General features: G+C 39.0%; 1 protein-coding gene across 2 annotated transcripts; it reads right to left on the bottom strand.

Annotated features, from left to right (window-relative positions):
• Positions 1-853: 853 nt before the first annotated feature.
• On the bottom strand, positions 854-19,587 carry LOC139135514 (uncharacterized). 2 transcript variants are annotated; one of them, XM_070702926.1, is made up of 12 exons: positions 19,327-19,587; positions 16,031-16,182; positions 14,092-14,187; positions 13,188-13,293; positions 10,104-10,767; positions 8,941-9,151; positions 8,176-8,386; positions 7,674-7,835; positions 6,979-7,051; positions 6,342-6,397; positions 4,947-5,168; positions 854-4,334 (listed from the first exon to the last, which is right to left on the bottom strand). In XM_070702926.1, exons 1-12 carry the CDS (start codon positions 19,355-19,357, stop codon positions 4,258-4,260), a joined length of 2,061 nt encoding a protein of 686 aa, XP_070559027.1. In that variant the 5' UTR covers positions 19,358-19,587; the 3' UTR covers positions 854-4,257. The 2 variants fall into 2 exon arrangements, with proteins under 2 accessions (XP_070559027.1, XP_070559026.1); XM_070702925.1 differs by lacking the exon at positions 19,327-19,587 and adding an exon at positions 16,781-18,484.
• Positions 19,588-19,675: the final 88 nt, after the last annotated feature.

Raw genomic sequence — 19,675 nt, 5'->3', positions numbered from 1 at the left:
TTGCATCAGAGCTCGTTACATACTGATGGGCCTTTCTTTTCCTGTGAAAGTCACCAGGTTCACCATTTGATTTGAGGCGAAGCTGATAAACAATTTTATGATGTAATATTGAACGTTTGTGACTGTTCAATAAAATGGAAGCGTACGGAAGCCCAGCTTTGTTAGTGACGACATGGATCAATTAAACTATATTCACCTGGTAAGCAAGAAAGAGACAATATTGTCGGAACGGCGCCATATTTCAAAGCATGCCCCCATCTTGACACCAATCCAAATTACTAATCAGGATAGAAAAGAGAAGTGTGACTTTTGTTGGTCATGCTGGACTGGTAGACTTGTTGCCTATACATTGTAACTCTGACAGATCGTAACCAGTGGCCAGAAGCTATTTTTTTGCACACGCCCAGAGAAAGTGCATTCTTCTGGCATCTAGTGTTTTGCACTTTTTCGTCTCCCTGACTACATCTTCCGACATTTTGTTCGGTTGACTTGGCTATACTGACTCCAGGCTGAGCTCATGTCATATTATCAGCGCCAACAGTTTTCTAAACTCAGTAGTAAACGTTCATCGTGTTTGTCTTCCATAATCGTTCTGTTCGTCTGCTTCAGTGTCAACCATACTCTTTCGATAAATGTGCTATGTTTGTGTTGACAAATGTAACGGAGTTATATTTTCTTTCTGAATATTCGACAAGCAGTCTATGTAGGAATGCAATACAAAAGTAATCATAAACATTACTCAGCCTACGGCCTCGTGGTGTTTACTAGCTTCTAACCAAACGTGTGAGGTTCGCACTGTAAAACTATAAGACTACAAAATCTGATTAAAGGAAAGACAGATACGCCATACAACAACGATGAGGACCATGGAATATTTAATACAAACTATTCATGTCCCTGACCCTTCGTATCATCTCAGATGATTAAGAATGAACTAAAAGTTACAAGTCAATAAATACACGATTTTGTACAATTGATATAAAAGGAAAGAAGATACGCTTTTGTACATAACTAAATGATTGATAGTGAGTTAAATGCATACGTACATAGTGACCTTTATGCAGAAAACACGGCACCAGTAAAAACACACTGTAACATTGCTTGGTTTTGTTGTGGTGGAACAAGACTTGGCAGAAGCCTTCGGGTTTAAAGTCAAGAAACTGAAGGATAACAGTCAGCAAAAACTATCGTCTATATTGTGTTGGTGAACTGAACGCAAGGGCGCAATGGCGCCCTGTAGCAAAACACACTTTGCAAGCCACTTAGACAATTCCAGAGAGTACCAATCGACTAGAACGCTAGTTTGTGGTGAAAATACCTCTATGTGACTTGATCTTAGTGAAACTTCTTTCTTTACGGCGGAAGATTAATCTTTAAGCCTTTTACATCGTTTCGATCTTGCTTCGATTGAATTCTAAGAACAAGCCGATAAGTTCCACAGCGCCATGGTAATAAACATTGCCATCGATCAGTGGCAACTTGCCAAGCACGCAATACTTAGCTGTCCTGTGTTTATGCACCAAATGTGACCTTGTTTTTTAAAAGCTACCTCTGGCACTCACAATATCCATTTTACGTGAATTTATTAGGGACAAACTTTAGTGAGAAACAACGCGGAGTTACAGCTAAAGTGCCATATGTGTTTCAGTTTGTACGATGAAGTAAACGATTACTGATCTGTTTGTTGTAGATAACATTCTTCCTCGAAGTAAATGACACAATAGCGCTTGTGTTACATTTTCAGGGTAATTCGTGAAAATGTGGCACATTAAAAATCGCGAAGTGTGGTTTAGCTGTACGTGTGAAGTCTAGCTCACCAGCGAATTCATTGGTATTGGTGAGAAGCGATATCATTAAAGTCGGTATCTTTTAAGAGCGACATCATCGGTGGCACTTCTTAGTCGCCTGGACACCGGTAAGCAGCCTGACCTTGAGCAAAGAATCTTGGCAAATGATGCACGGCTTCCTTTGTTTGGCAAAATAACTCATTACAATACTTTAAACAGAGACAAAGAGAGGGGAGAGGGGAGGGCGGGGAAGGGCGGGAATGAGGGGGAGGGGAGGGGAGAAGAGATAGATAGATAGATAGATTGATATCAATTTACATTTCTTTGAAAGCTAGATAGCAACTTGTCCTGACTCACAATGTTTATGTTATGATTGTTATGATAAACGTATTGCTGTGGCAATCACTGAGATTGCCACACAATTTACTTGTATACACTATACGGAGGGGCTCTTTGGCAATCAATAAACTAGAAAGCATGTTTGCAAAAAATTAGTTTCGTATTGACGTGTCTAACACCAGTTTCTTGATAATCATCATAACTCACACAGCTTTGTGTAATGTCTTTATGGTGGAAACACGACCCTAATGATGGAGTCTCTCAAAATACGAATGACTCACTCTCATGATTGGAGAATGCCTGAGGAAGGATTACTTGAACTACACGTAGAGAGCTGTTTTAGGATCAAAACGAAAATCAAAATGACATGTAATATACCATACGACGGGCATAAATGCGAGATTGTTCTTGAGTTGAATGACCGACTTATCACAATGCGCAGTGCAGAGTAAAATAAAAAAGACAGTAACGTTGGTAATATTGACTATAATCAGGAAAAAAATTGACACTGATAAAGGTAACTCGTGTAACCTCCACAAATGTAATAATCTCCACAAATGTAATATCAACCACAATTGTAATAAAATCAACCACAAATGTAATAAAATAGTCAACCATTAATGTAACAACCCGCAACCACAAATGTAATAAACAAATTAACCATAAATGTAATAAACTTGAACTCGCATATGTGACAATTTGTTTATCAATGCCCTGAGTAAATAATAACTTTAATAAGACTAGTGTAATGTTATTGCATACTTTCCTGAAACTAGGTTTCCTTTCCGAAACACAGAACAGAATACTTTGAGAACGCTATCAGAAAACGGCGAGGTACTGATCAAACCGTTAGATAATGGAAGTGGAACAGCAGTTCTAGACACTGATAATTACATAATAAGGAAGAGTCAAAATAACTCGTCAACCAGTGATACCACACAAAGTTTATGACGTATGACCCAGAACAAATAACAGAGAAATATAAAACCTTATAACAGAAACTTACGACACAAAACATGTGAACGAGAACATATATTTCAATCTAGTAAAAAACAATACAAACACTACCTTGAACACAGTAGAATAAAATTAGATATCCTGGCATCCCTAGTGAAGGAACAAACTTCAAGTGGGACAACATAGGAATACAGACAATCTATCGATTATTCCACTCAATTTATCCACTGAAGACGAATTTGAGGCGATTGATTAAGAAAGTACGGCAATTTTCGAAAAAACGGCGTTAAAGGATCGTAGTGTTATACAGTCTTCCCCACTCTGGAGTAGAGACTGCACTGACGTTCAGATTACAGCTGTGTCTAGCCATGGCCAATCAGTTCTGTACACAAAACAGGGAAACGTAAAATACACTTTCAAATATGCAAAACACACTAAACGCAAACAATTCAGAAATGAATAATGTGTGGAGTTGCTTTCCTTATTTCATTGATCAATATTTACGGGCTAATTCCTCAATTGCGACTACAAAATAGATTTATTACATTTATGGTTGACAAGTATTACATTTATGGGTGATTTTTTTATTACATTTATGGTTACCGTTTATTACATTTGTGGTTGGTGTTTTTATTACATTTATGGTTGATTTTTGTTACATTTATGGGCGATATTACATTTATGGGTGCATTTTATTACAATTGTGGTTGATATTACATTTGTGGTGATTATTACATTTGTGGAGGTTACAACTCGCTATGTACAGGGTTGGCAATGGTGCCAATAATATACAGTCGTAGAAAAATTAAATTCTCAATGAAAGGAAAATTAATTAAATTGTGTTTTCGTCCATATCGCTGATGGTAATACACATGGCAATAGACCAAAATTAGGGTCTAAGACATAACAGGCTAAATTGTTTTCGCCTTCAGCCAAACTAAAAAAACAAACCATTTTTACAACATAAATCTCCTGTTGAGAAGTTTTGCAGCTAGGATTTAAAAATCAGAATAGATGGCTCGACGTAGGAAGTCTTCGTCACGTCCTCAAAAACTGAATGGACGAAATCCGTCTCAAAGTTAGGGAAGTGTTGAAAATATTGTATCTCGATTCCAGCAACATAAAGAGAAACGTGAAGTCTAGCTGATGAAACGCCTTCTGTTCTGTAAATAGATCATTGAGGGCAAGTTGGACACGTCCAAACGAGACGAGAGTTTCCATTGTACGCAACATTTGCCGCCGAACCGGACACTGTTGAGAAAAAAAAAGAATGAAAAATTCCTCACAAACTATACCCCTGACAAGGTAAGATAATTAACAATTAAGAATTTGACATCGTAACGATATGAGCAGATTGGGAGCTTTTTACTCCTTCGATACGTAGTTGTAGAGTTTAATTGAAGTTGTATCTTAATTGTTCATTGAACAGATTATATAAAAACGCTTTTTTAACCCACTTTTTGAAACTTAGTATACATCATACACAAAACAATAGATAAATTCATTTCGATTTTGCATAATCAATTAAATTATTACCATAGAAATAAGAGAAGTCTTTCAAAAACTGACCAGCAGAACATCCATTTTGAAAATTAGGAGCTGATATTGTCTTTTGTTATGCATAATTAAGAACTCGAAAAGTTATCAGTTTTCTTCACTGAATGTTTGTGTTGATACAATTCCTGTATGTTGCACAAACTCGAAGTAATTGTAATCCCAGTCATGAACATTGTAGAATGCAAAATGACGCCAGAGTATATTTTGTCATTGAAGCTGTGCTCGAGTCACATAAACAATAGGGTAGAAACCGAATAAAATTTTGGATTTCAAAGAAATTCTGACATCATTCAAAGATGACCGTACCTGTATTTCCGCCACTGGTTTGTGAACCACCTGACGCAGCTCTCTCGACGAGCACGAATTCTGTTTCAAGTTTTGCGTTCTCATACAGTTGCTGGGGAATCGTGAACCACGTCACCCCGCCATCCTCGCTCATCAGGTAAGATCGCATGTCGTTGTGTAGCCCGTAGAGGGCGCTGCTGGACAGGTTCACGCCGAGAACGTTTATGGCGCTTCTCCGTACACCTGCAGGGTCAAAAAGACGATGCGTACTATTAAAACAGCATACTTCACATTACAATTTACGTTATAATTAGTAAAGATAAAATTTAGCATTTATGAAGAAATGGATTACTTGGATAAAGCTATATTGTATACTGTATTACAGTATTTGTTTGTTTGCAAATGTTCGCAATGGATCGAATAATTGACGAGCGTTTTTCATGCGTCATCGTGGTTGTACCCAAATACAATAATGCCTTTGATTTTACAACTGTATGTTTTGTAATTATAAGTAAGTCGACGAGAAAATAAAAAAATGCTGTTCCTAAATTTCATCCTTAGGTATGTACGGGTAACTGCATAGAAATGCATCTGATTAAACCTTTATACACACTTCAGCTCTCAAATGGCGCAATGAGTTGACTGAGATCGAAGTTTTATAATGTCTTCTTAGCGGATATGCCTAAAATATTCCGTTCAAAATGAATAGCCCTTGATTATAGGTTTTACATGTGATTGTTTAACCCATTTTTTTTCGAGGAAACGCATGTGACGCATCTTCTTTCAATATTACGTTATAATTAGTAAAGATAAAATTTAGCATTTATGAAGAAATGGATTACTTGGATAAAGCTATATTGTATACTGTATTACAGTATTTGTTTGTTTGCAAATGTTCGCAATGGATCGAATAATTGACGAGCGTTTTTCATGCGTCATCGTGGTTGTACCTCCTTACTGGAGTTTTTGTGGAAAATTCAATGTAATGTAAGATATTTGCTTGCATGTCACCTGTAGGTAAATAATCAAAGCAACAGGCACAGGGCGAAAGAAACTTAGGACTGTTCACAACCGTGAAGTGATCAAGTCAACATAAAGTCAAACCGCCTGATCTATATATATATAGCGAAATGTTTCGACAAGTTTGAATGTTTGCATAGTAGACATATTATTTCTCGACGGCGGAATGTTGTGTGTCTTTGTATTAGCGTGGTATGAACTCTAGCAGACTGAGTTAAAAACTCCTGGTAATTGCAGTAATACTAAAATGTGGAAACGGTTACATTCTCTTGAGTATCACTTGAAACGGAAAATGACTATTGCACATTGCTGAATACAAAACGCTGAACTCACATTATTCATCAAGAAAGTCCTTTCCGTGGAAAGTACTGAGTCACCAAAATGAGTCCAACTTACCCGACCACTTTCCAAGTAAATCTCCCATGGTACACGTTTCTTTGTCCTTGTCGAGTCTGTCGTGCAAAAAAATCACAGAAAACGTTTCTTAGCACACTCCTCAGTTCGTATAGACTATAGTTGACCGCCGAATAGATTTTTTACAAATTAAAGAAGGCTTACTGGCTTATGAAACAGCACACGTATTCTTTGGAGCAATCATGCCATCAATCGATTTAAGATAATTATTGCATATCTACATTATGATGACTTTAAATCAATTAAGAACATAAAGTTTTAAACAACTGATCAAGCTTTCCCCAGTTTTTGAAAAAAAAATCTCTTTCAAAGTCAAGAATGAAAGTCAGGGGCACCGTGCAAAGTTTTGGAATTGGAGAAACGGATGCACCGTCAAAACTTTAAAGGCAATTGTATTTACTCAAAGGACTCAATAAATGTGACGCGTTCACACAAACAGTAGATCAGGAAAACTTGAAATATTATAATTGCAAACGTTTTTAATATCCCTGAGGTACGTTCTAACTTTGACACCATTCGCCTTGGGGTTTTCATACAGTTTGCACTATTATGATCAGTTTGGGCGATTGAGAAGTTGAATTTAATTGTAGTTTCTTTAAATAAACTCAACTAGACTCACGTCTCGTCGCTTGCGTCACAGACATACACCCGAGACTGGCCTCCTTCTAGAACATATCCGGCGTCGTAAAGATCTGTCATAAAATGGATTTGTTAGGGGTGAATGCACGCCATGACTTAAATCGCTGGATTGGGGAAAGTTTCACTTTCTCATAGGATTATACGACCATTTCAAGGGTCTCTGCTCATAGCTGTTGAATCACTCAAATGTGAAATGAACACAAGGGATTGTAAGAATGTTATTTTACGATTATTGTGACGCGCAACAGTTACATGTAGGCGTGAAAAGATAATTAGTATTACATCGACGCTTACAAGATATCTTTTGTGAATTTCTTCATCACTTTTGTAAAGTATGCTTCTATCGTTAAGATGAAGTACTCGTCAAATGGGTACATGTACGTTCCCATGACAATAATGCTCTCGAGCATTTGATTGGGCTTTTTCAATGAAAGCCGTGTTTATGACGAGAGCATGGCATCACAATGATACAGACTTCGTAGGCTGCTTTTCGTACATTCATCAATAAACGAACCGACAACTATAATTGCTGGATTTAATGTACGATTCATAATGTAATTAGCTCGTGTATTACTAGCATTTCCATTACAAAAAAAGTACAAACTAGTTAACTTCAGCACGAGTGTGTGGGCTACATTTCGTTCGGTGAAATGATAATGGGTTGGTCGACTTTACCTGGCGACGGGCACTTGGAAGCGCTTTCCTGGGATTTTACGCACATTTCGTGGAAGTCGTTGTCGCAACGAACGGAACCTGGTGCGCAACAAGCACAGTTGCTTTGACCAGCATCGAAGGGACACACACAAGTCTTGCTTTGTAGAAGGCTTCCAACAGAAACTGGATTTTAAAATTTAAACAAATCAGTTTCATTCATTGTTTATCTAAAAATTTGAACGTTATATATATATATATATATATATATATATATATATATATATATATATATATATATATATATATATATATATATATATCGTTTCGGTATCAGGTAGAAGAATCACTGGTAGACTCCAGTTTCCATTGCAACATACAAAAATTCATGAAAATTTTTTTAACGTCACCACACCGTTGAATTGCATTTTCCCTCTGTTATTCTGCACTTTTCGTTTGTTTCAAATGTAAACTTGGTCACTTTTTAAGACGATCTATGTTAAACGTGAGAGCTTTCTATGCCAACCTGTCGACGTCGGTGCCGGTGTTGTCGTTTTCACGTACTCAAAGTTCACGGATTTGTAATCGTTGTTTACAACAACTCCCTCTCTTGTCAAGTACACAACCTCAACCAATCCGACGAATGTCGAGCCGTTCAAAGATGACGTCTCACCGCTCGGGTCCACAGTGATATTGAATTTCACCACTGGTTCATAGGAAAAGCTCAAATCTCCGAGCTATATATCAATAAAAGAAGGAAGACATCAATAGTGTTGATCGCGATTTCAGGTTTGTTACTCAGTATACTGAGCTGCACGCGCGCGACATTGCATTGCACAAAATTCGGACAAATATTATGTTGTTTGCGCGCCTGTTGTTGCAGCTTGTAGTCTGAGCCATACATTCATACGAATTTTTGTGACTTTTAGTAGCCATTGTAACCTTAGCAGGTTTTATTTTCGTCGTTTATGCGGAAAATGCGGACAAATATTTATTTATGCATGTTAATGAGAGAAAAAATGACGTCATTTGCGATCAACGCCACTTGCTTTCGAGCACTGTGTTGAGATCGACATTGGCTGAAGAAGTCCAAACGACGTGCTCTTTGAAACCAGTTCAATGTGTGTCCATCATCAAATTCATTATCAAATTTCGAATCTAGTATTTTAACGTAGTCAAAGTCAAAGTTTAAGTTAACAACATTAAGTTCATACTGAAAATTTTCTGCGCATTAATCTTTTTTATATGATTTCTTTGTTTACTCGAAAATGTTTCTGAATAATGGGCATACCTGTAATTTGATGAGCGTGTCCTGGATTTGTACAACGGTCGGTTCGCTGTCCAGATTATCCCAAAATATTACACTCTTGAAGTTGGAGAATGGAGGCAGAATAATGACAAGGTTGACGTCAAAAGCGATGGCGCGGGACGGATTACCGTCACAGTTGTCTGTTTGCCTCTGACCGCAGTGCCATATACTCACAGAAACAGTCACATCGTCCCTGAATGCATAGATGGAAGTAAAAGATTATAGGAACGGTGAAGGTCACAGATCTTTCATGAAGAAGTTTACGCCTATTTGAGGTAGCAAAATCCTCGTTCCGTGCAACTTTCTTGGTGCTCATTGCCCAGAAATAGCCAAAGAATATCGAGCAAATATGAAGCAAAGTCGGCATTTGATGCATGCTCATAGTTCTCTAGTTTATAACTTTCAAGTGACGGCAAGACTTTGCAAATTAAACTTTGCGTCGACTCCCTTCGTTCATATAAATCTCCTTCGGTCGCGGTCACCAGTTTCTATACAACCGCCATTCAAAATTTCGGATACGCACAAGGGATGTTGCAATGTGCATATCGACAGACCCACCGATGGGTCCAATTTGCACAGCCGCAGACGGGACGACCACCTCTTTGCGTCGACACTTAAGACAAGTATTACCCTTGTAAGAGTGAATAACAATATTTTGTTACATCCAAATTTCTGATGCCATGCATCAATTTACGGTCGTGTCGGTTTGGAGCAAGATCTGCAAGAACTAGTCACTGTTTACCGCCCGGCCGGTTTACGACAGCTCTTATAGTATCTAGGCAAGCTTGAAAGCACCATCGTTACAAAATACTTATTGACCGGCCATATTCAGGTAACAGCGTACGTTAAAAACTTTATTTCCCCCGGGCTAGGAGTAGCCTCGTATCCTCGTGAAACAGAATGTTTTGGGACTACTCTCAGACCCTTGGGTAAACAAACCTATTCTGTTAACCTAATGGCAAGTCAATATGTGCACGCTATTCTACGGCATCTACATTGTATTTTGTTTAACAGTAAGCAATTCCAGATGGATAATCCGTCAGTTTCATTGAAAAAATCTCTCTCTCTCTCTCTCTCTCTCTCTCTCTCTCTCTCTCTCTCTCTCTCTCTCTCTTTTCGCATCTCGTGTTCACGTGAATACGCACCCTTCGTAGATTTCCTGTCCCCCATTGTGACTCATCAACTCGGTTTCTGCTTCTAAGTGTGGTAATCTTTCAGTTTCATCAACCACTGCCGTTACTGCCATTTGCCCGACCCAGATGTGAGTTCGTCCGTACATGATTCCCGCCATAATCCATCGCTCCGTCGCGTTGTGAGTGGCAATATGATCATCCAGTCTAAAGTTGAAAAACAATTTCATTTCATTAGCCGGATCGGTGTTGTCACCGCCGGAGACCAATATTTCCGAGATTTCGGCGTTTATTTTATCGTACTCTAGATTTCCAGATGTGGACTCAAGCTGGTTCTGAGAAACGCAGCCGACACAGGGAACGTTGGCGCCAAACGACGTGGTCATGCTGTCGGCGAACGTCATCGTGGCTGACTGGTTGAAAGGGCCGACGATTTCCACCAGGGGTGCCACTCGTGCCTGGGGAAAGGTAGCCGTGACCGAAACGTCCACGATGTCACCGATCCCCATCTCGATGCCCCTGTCCGGATCGAACAAAGACGAGTCCATTTCGAACAAGGGGTTCTTGATGTAGACGAAAGTGGAGACATAGCTCGATGAGAATGACGATCCACCCGACGCTTGGTCTTCATACGTTACTGTCATCACCGATGATACCTTATCAGAAGGCATGACCGCATCTACAAAATATCAAAGTTTGAGAAACTGAGGCATCTGGAAATTTTGGAAAGTAGTATGCGCCTCGAAAGTGAAAGACTCAAACTTTTGCTCAAACTTTCCAGAATGAAACTTTCAATCATTCTCTTACCAAATCAACAATAAAAATATGGGGTCATCGTGCAAAGTTTGGTACTAGAGAAACAAATTACCCATGCAACATTTTGCGATTATATTCGAAATTCAAAATGGCCGCCATATTCCTGTGTAAATTCTATGGTGGATAATTAAATTTGGATTTTCGAAAAAATAAGACGACGAAAGCTTTTATTTTTCCAAGAGCTTTAAAATGAACCCCCATAAGTGGTAGATCAGAAAAGAATTGTAGAAATTTGCGAGTCCGACTATTCCGTCCCCGAGCCGCGTTCGACCTTAATGTGACTTTTAATTCATTTTCATTTCTTTTCTGTTCAAAATACATGTCACCGTTCTACCGTGTGGCAATGGCTAGCATTCAGTTTGTAAACAAAGCAACTACATGTTTAATTTGTATTATGTCGCCTGCGTTGTTCACTGATTACCCTGTGGACCAGAAATCATTTGTCAGAAATGAAATTACATATCATGATTACAAAATACGTTGTGTCTGTAATGTTAGTATTTTTTATTTAAACATGCTTTGTAGAAAGCAGGGGGAGAGTTTCTTTTTTAACAGAACTATATGATAATCTATCAAATGTCATAGCTCCTGTCCCTTTAAATGCCTGTGACAAAATGTCGGGAAAATGCATATACATCAATAAACTCATTGCTACCGTTGTCTTTTACTTTATAGCTTGATCATCTGAAATTGTGGCTACAAATTTTAGAGGCGCGTAATTTGATAAATTCGCATTTGAGCTAGGGAGAGCTAAAATTACTAAAAACTGACAACCGAGACTGCCGACTTAGGCTTTCATCCAATCAAGCGAGATATATGTATAGTGTACACGGATGTGTGTCCAAACAATTTGAGACAATAAGAGAAAAATGCGACAATAATTTGTGTTGGAATGTTTCTCAATTTATCATTAACTATACCTTTCGTTCACTAGAGATCATGCGTTGTGGTGAGTTAGAGTTTCATCCAAATGATAATTAGATAAATACCACGATAGTCCATTATTTCTTTCTTGGATTCAATAAAATCACCAACGTAGCTACGGCATCAGTTGCCTTAGAAACAGTGCGGAGTGCTATTGTGTTCGCAATGTCGCAGTCCTGAAACTTGAATGAGCAACATTTGCGCAGGAGAGCTGTGCTTCAGAGGTACATGTTCAATATTGTTGCGGATTTCATCTCAAGGTACGGTGGCTCATGATGTTTTATCCAAATTTTGCAAACGTTGCTGTGGTCGAAGGGGGATTGTACTGTACATTCTGGCGTGTTTCAGGCACTCTCAAAGATCCTACTCAATCATAGTGAAAATATTTAATGGGTTCTCGAGCAAATAACATGGCGACGAGAACTTTTAAAAACAAATATGCATCCATCACAGTTGACTTATTATATTACACTAGAATCAAATTAATATGACAATACTTGAAGGATGTAGCACAGGAACAAGCCCGACTGGACGGCGTTGTGCTCCACGGGGTTTTATTACGGTTTGATTCAAAGAATATGATATAGTTAATGCGGTGTAATTTCCGAAACAGCAATAACGCTTTCATCGTATTTGTTATGATTGATTAGCCTAGACGGTGTTTTGTGTGCCGTCACAAGTCACAGCGACCGAACCTAGCCTAGGTATTGCCTGATCATTCATTCGAAAATCGTCCTTTCCCATGATATCACGTGGAAAGCCGTGATTCAAGGAGGTGGAGACTATTCCTAGGCGAAGAAAATATTTTAGCGATTTTCTTTTCGGCCCTGGAGGAGTTTAAGGCTGGCAATGCAAAGGGCGAATACAACTCATTCGTTTTATTTCTCTGCGTATCGATATTAAAAAACAAATGAATGTTCGCTTTTGTTTGGCATCACCATCGATCTCCTCCGCTGTCTCCGTCGCCATGGTGACGTAATGGACTCACAAAGTCCGAGCGCAAACACGCATTTCCTGCAATAATAAAATTCTCCAAAGCATCTTTTGAATGGCCGTAGATCTGACAATGACTGATCCGTGTAAGATATCCTAGGCTTGTGTGTATTCCTCTTCAAGAGAATAAATGGAGTGCCGGTATTTGGGCAGGACATTTGCAGCTCAGGGCTAGCATTATTTCACTGCGCACGTCTTCGAGTTATCGATTTGCAGTGCAGTGCAGTGCAGCCGAGTATCGGGTATCAAAATAATACAGGTGTAGGCATAGTGTACACAAACACGTCCTTTTTTTAACGTAAAAAACGCGCGGAACTACGTACGATCACTGATTTCAGAAACAGGGCACGGACATATCAAACTTACCAGAGACGTCCACCTCGAAGGATCCTTGAAGGGAACTCATTCCGTCTGAATTTAGCAAAGTGAAAATCAACCAGAGATGCCCGCCTTCAACGCCTTCGGTAAAAGGCTGGATGAAAAAAAAACCCAATAAATTCGCGTGATTTGAAGAAGATAATGTTTGAAAGTGGTAAAATAGACAATCATGAAGAAATCATTCGGTAAAGTCACAGACGATCGCATCCTGACAATGTAGGCCTATGCCTTCATGACAACAGCTCTGTTTGGCATGTGAAGTGCTGATTGCCATTGAAAGTAACGTTCTCGTGTTAAAGAGGCAATTCTCAATCCCTGGTTCTCGCTTTAGTGGTTGTTGACATTTACTCTTTATGTGATTTTAGTCCTTTGTTCTCCTTTGAAAGTTGTGCAAAGTTAGTCAATTTGCTAACAGATATAGCTGATAAAAAACCTGCCCCTTTAAAGATATATTGTCACCTGTTCCAATTTTACCACAGTTACCATGGAAAGAGAAAATCTAACCAATCACAGATTTTAAGCGGGTGTTAGAAACAGCGCCCTCAAATGGGCATTTTGAATACCAAGGAACGCCCTTTTGACCATATATGGGCATATTTAGATTACAGGTGACTGTATACCTTTAATGCTATCAGTCAGTAGGTGTTATCGTCCAAAATAAGACCCTGGTTTCGCGGCAGCTGCTTTGTTTTATCCTATTTTATTCTTGGGTTTATGATGACTTCAACGTCGACGAAAATCACGGCTCCCAGTTGCTTTGGTTTAGCGGCAGTATCGATTTCACGATGTAACGTGATGAGGGCGTATCAGTATCCCTCAACGGCTGTGTTCAGACTCAATCAGATCTGATGCACGAGGGGCTTACGTAGGGTGTTTGGATCTCTTTACTCACCGGTGGCGAATCGTTCCGCGTTTCTCCGTTCGATGGATCAGCAGCGTCATGGTATTGCCAAGTAAAGTAAGCGGCCGATATCGAATCAAGTGGAAACTATGAAAGAAAAGGGGGAAAAATCGTTTTACTTGACACAAAAAAAAATCTACGAGAGAAATACCGTTTTATCAATAAAATGGAAGACGTATTTAAAAGAAGTTATATCAATGGTGCGAATGAAAATTCTGAAAGAAAGGATTTCAGTGTTTGAATTCAATCATTTGTGTTGCATTTGAATTGAGGATGTAATCCATTAAGAGATAATCGGGCCACAGCTTCGAGATGAATTCTACCTTCTGAAGAACAAATGCTTTTACGAGAATTACACTCCGCTTTGGACACTTAATGATGTGGCATATCAAAGGCGATATTTTGACAATAAAGACCGTTAAGAAAGTACATGAAAAAACTTTATCTTAGAATAGCTTAACCAAAAACATATATCTATCGCACAATTTTGCGGATAAGTGTTTTTAGAAATATTACAACACGTGGTTTCGAGCGATGACAGAGCCACTTGTTTCCACAGAAAAAGTAAATTAAGCCAATGAAGCGATTCATGCAATAAGCACGCGGCGGACCTTTCCACTATTAAATCGCCGGTAGAGAGACTGAAACTTACAATCGTCATGACAACACTCCTTTTAACTTATTATCGCATATAAAGTCGTCGCAGGTGAATTAGTTAAGTTAGACAAGGCTGCATTAAACGGTTATGCGCTATCTTTCTTTTGTGCACACGCGTTCACTTCAAAGGTTCCGCGACATACACTCAATACAGACGTTATAGGGTATTGTCGTTTCGTCAAATTATCACTTTGTTAAAGCATCGCCATTCCCTCTCTGCTATTCGTCTTTGGTTCTTTATATATTTCAATATATTTCATGTATTAAATAGCTTTCATATTCCTCTGGTTTAAAATACTAAGTTTATTGACCTCAAATAGATAATACCAAAATTAAGGACGAGTGTAGTTCCTCGCCTCATACGATCTAGACTGACATCTGAAATTCTTCCCAACATATCTCATGATAACTTTCCTGAATGAATCAACAACAACCAATTATGCCGAGCAAGAATGTTTACAGAAATATTCGATATGAAACACTATTACAAAATTTGTCAGGGACTTCGATGAAAGTGTAATAATATCAAAATATACCATATCCACGGCAACAACCAACGCTTGTAGACCACAACGAGCGTCTCCCTTAGAAATGCCACACTCCGTGAAATTAAACATAAACTTTAATTACTTCCAAAACATCACTGACTTCCTGGTGAAAGTATATTTCAATATGTTTCATGTTATAAAAACATTTAATAGGATATTTAAAAAAATGTTCCTTTGATTGGTTGAATTGAAGACGTGTCGTGTTTCTAGTGAAGATCTAATGCTTGATGTCGGCGCCATCAGGTTAGTTTTGTGCTAAAACAGACGTTGTAAGTAGGCAACGTACTCCATGTCGGTTGTGAAGTAAGTAATGTGAAGATGAAATGCTATACGTGGAAGAGGACTGCCAAAACACAATATGGCGAAGATACAAATGGTTATTTGATTGCAAAGCCTTTGTTTTTCTACATTGACGTCATTTGCAAAAGCAAACTGTTGTTTATCTCTCTATCAATTTAATGCACAAAAGCAGAGAGAGAGAGAGAGACAGACAGACAGACAGACTTGCCTGGTCGATGAAATCATATAACCTCTTTTTTGCTCGAGGGTCTGTGGTAAAATTAATTGTAAAACTATTTCTAGTCTTGCTCAAGACATTTTGTGGTCTTCATTTTACATTGACCATTCATAACGACCTCCCAAACGTAATTTGAAAGTTTAGCTCGGGTTAACAAAAATAGATATTGTCTCTGTATGAAAATCAAAAATAAAGCTACTCTTCATACCTGTAGAAGATCTGATGTGAAGGACAGGTTGACATTATAGGCAGAATCTGAGTTACTTATGGTGACCTCAAAGTTGAAATTGTAAGTGAGTCGATCGCCGATCTGGTATCTAACCCATGGCGTTGCGGCAGAAACGGTTCCATTGACTGTAACTGTATGGAAAGAATCTCCTGAAGTTTAAATTATTCATCGAGACTGTTTAATAAACAGCGATGGCAAAAAAGCATAACATAAGAGAAATATATAACTCCTAACTTTCCTCGCGGATTTGGTTTTGTTCCTTAGCTCAGTACCAAAAACATTGTTTCAATGTTATCATTGACCACGTCGACATGCTATGGTACAGCTATAACATTTTACTCGCAGACGCTAACAAAGATGAGAATGCGGGAAAAATACGATAGAGAACCTTCCACTTCAAATGCCAGTGCCCTTTCATGAAGGAATGGCCAATCTATCTGCTTAACCATCTATCGAAATATCTACAGGCATATGAACTTCTTTGTTGACGTAATATCTGGACTCCCATCACCGTAAACCGATGTAAAATTGTACCTCTTTTTTATCGCAATCGCCGCGTGTAGCATTCCCCACATAACCTGCAATTCATCAGTTTAGGTGAATGGAATCATACTTATCTCAAGAAATACAAATCGTTGAAAAGATGTGAAGTAAAGAATCGTAACATGTCTACCTTACGTTACACCGTTACACACTATCACCATACAGCATCCCCACACATAGACATACCTTCGGCTTTCGCAACAGTTGCAAACAGCGCGAGCAGGAGCAAAGTCGCCGTCATCTTGAGCAAGAGGCTGCACTGTGTTCGCAAAGGCTCTCTCCAACTACCGCGTCACAACAGCCGCGTATTCCGCTGCTTCACAATAATCGATATCGTGGCCAATCTGCTGTTAACTGTTAGGTTTTTATATCAATGCGCCTGCTTTGAATTAAGGCGCTGTTCTCGTAGTGTCTCTATTGATTTTGGAGAAAAAGGGCGTCATGCTTGGAGTCCACTGCACCAAACTTAATGTATTCCTAGGCTGTGTGAAGCTCCATGCATAAACAAGCAAGCAATTCCCTGACATCACAGTTTTTTGAATGGCAGCAATTACACTGAGTCGTTGCCTAGCAACGGCAACAGGTTGAAGGAGAAATTGCAGAATGTGCACGTATGCGGTGACTGCCAATCATCTGTTCATGTTCTTGTAAAAAAAAAAGATTTTGGGCACAAACCAGGCACAAACATTGGATATTTTGCTTCTGAGAGATTTGTGAATTTTCATTTGGCGCATTAGCATGTACACTTTATGTTAAGGACCTCTCCATAAAGAAAACGCCACATTCGCCAATTCCATTTATTGAACTTGTCCTTCATAATTGCTTTCAACGTGAACACAGTTCCGGACCGATCTTTAAAATGTGTTTCCTTTTGTATGCGTCTCAATAGACCAGTGAGAGTGCGCACATCCAAAGGCGATTCTGCAATGCCGTCAAAATCAATCATGATGGTTTTAACGCACACTGCGCCGACAGAAGAACTGCCCTATCGTATGCAGGTGATGCACTTTCGCTATTGTTTATATTCCTTCACATTTTGAGTCGAAGCTAGATGTAAACGTTAAGTAATTGATGTGATTCGGCGGACAAATTTTGACGGCGTACAAGAACATGGATGATCAATGCCTGGGTACAAATATTGCTATAATTGTGAGCTTAACAGCTTTCTCCACATCAGGCGCTGACTATCAAACACTTTCATAGAGTCCTCAACTGGAAATGCATTTGATAGTGTACATAGATCTATGGCTGTCCAAAATGACATAGCTTGTTTTTGTTTCGTTATATTAGGGTTGACTCAAATCGTGGTTGCCTCCCACTTGACTTTGCGCCCTCAACGGTGTTTGAGATATATTTCTGCACTGCGTCTATACCAGCGTTCATACATGCAGCACACATGTACGGTGATGGACTGTCACACATGTACAGTGACGGACTGTGTGTTGCTATATTTAACCTAATATGTTGACGTTTGTAGATGTGGGTGGCTCAAATATTAGCGGAGACGATCGATACAGTCGGTAAAATTACCAAGGACATCAAACTGCAGCCGTTCAACACGATTTCGTATTTTCATAGCAATGTCTGAAATAGAATGATGTAAGCTTATTGTTCGCGCCCAATTTCATGTCTGAAAAAGTGTCTGGAATAAGTTGTGACCAAGGTAATCTAAAAAGAAACCGTAAAGTTCATAAATTACAGACAAGAGATGACGAATTCTTGTGGAAAATTCTAAAGAATCTTCAGAAACTTCAGAAAAGATGAGTGCTTAAAGATAAAATTACCGCATGTTTACCGATTACACGTGATCTGAATCTCTTTCCGCAGGACCGTTTCGCCGCGAATCCAATAAATGCGTGACATCTCGGTGTTTCAAAATGTCGTTCTATGGCAAAATATGTCTTCTGATTTATTTTTAGAAGGCGATGAATTGGTATGCCTGTAATTTAGCGGCACGATGACAATCATGTGGTGAAAAATTACTCCAAACATTTCTTTACAGGGTTTTTGGAGGTCGTTTTCATGACAGAGGCTAACCTCTTCGTCTTTTCGACGGTATGGATCGGTAGAGGAGCTCGCAACCACGTCACCAAAAGCAGATGGAAAGAACAATGACCAAGTGATTATCCTTTACCATCATCATTATCGTCATCTTTTCAGATTCTCGCCCAACACAATCCCGAATCCACCAAATACTACGACTGTACAACTAAAATGAAAACTGCTGTATCGATATAAACGAACTACAGCACTTCGACGAACCATAGTACAAACAGCAGTTGAATGTATGCAGCAGTACTGCAGCTATAAAACTAACGTCTACAAAAATGTCAAGGGTATGTTACGTCGGCACGAAGTTCGAAATGTTCTCCACTGCAAAACTTTGACAAACACGAAATCTCGTTACACAGTAAATAGTGCCACATTCAATCGGTCACTTCATCGCATAAGTTTCGTTTCGCATTGTAGTCACCCCACATTTAATATTTATGCGATACGAAACTCAACACATACATTTTCTAAAGGGTGTACATGCACTCAATCATTGAAGCAATGGGCGAAAATTACATTAAATGGAGTTGACTCTTACATACACATAACGAAGTGGCATTTGTGTAAAATCAGCATCGTCCTAAGAATGCTACATACGATATATCCGAGGTATCATGTTTTGTAAACAAACTTCAGGGAGGTTTGCCCATGCAACCGTGGCTATACGTGTAGAATTCTACCTGCTTTCATTGGTCTTCGGAAAGTAGCCATGCATTCCGTTTTGTTGCCTATCCGTTTTGGTAATACAATCACTCGGTGGAGGACACGCCAGACACATACCAGCACATAAAATATGCGTATAGAAAACGGAGATCAGCAAACCATCTGACGTTTCAGCGAATATCATTGCGTTTTTGAAAACCTCACGAGCATGGAAAGTTGAAGGGAAGTGAGCAGAGACGTTGATGATATAATGTAATATTTCGTGACATTTCCATTAAATGTGTTTGCCATTATGGATCACCTTACCGTACAGTAAGAGTGACATTCGATACTTACTTTGGCTAAGTTTCCTTTGTTGGACTTCCC

This window comes from Ptychodera flava, chromosome 6, assembly GCF_041260155.1.
Source record: "Ptychodera flava strain L36383 chromosome 6, AS_Pfla_20210202, whole genome shotgun sequence".
Classification (NCBI taxonomy): domain Eukaryota; kingdom Metazoa; phylum Hemichordata; class Enteropneusta; family Ptychoderidae; genus Ptychodera; species Ptychodera flava.
Note: the sequence above shows the minus strand (reverse complement) of the source record. Positions and strands in the feature narration are given on the sequence as shown.

What these genes read in the sequence shown, in the direction of transcription:
- LOC139135514 (XM_070702925.1), bottom strand. Translation starts at nt 16,835, where the DNA reads ATGACGGCGACTTTGCTCCTGCTCGCGCTGTTTGCAACTGTTGCGAAA. An exon ending in AACTGTTGCGAAAGCCGAAG is followed by an intron (nt 16,183 to 16,780) that starts GTATGTCTATGT and finishes CTTTCCATACAG; the next exon opens with TTACAGTCAATGGAACCGTT. An exon ending in GGACAGGAAATCTACGAAGG is followed by an intron (nt 9,152 to 10,103) that starts GTGCGTATTCAC and finishes CTATGCATTCAG; the next exon opens with GGACGATGTGACTGTTTCTG.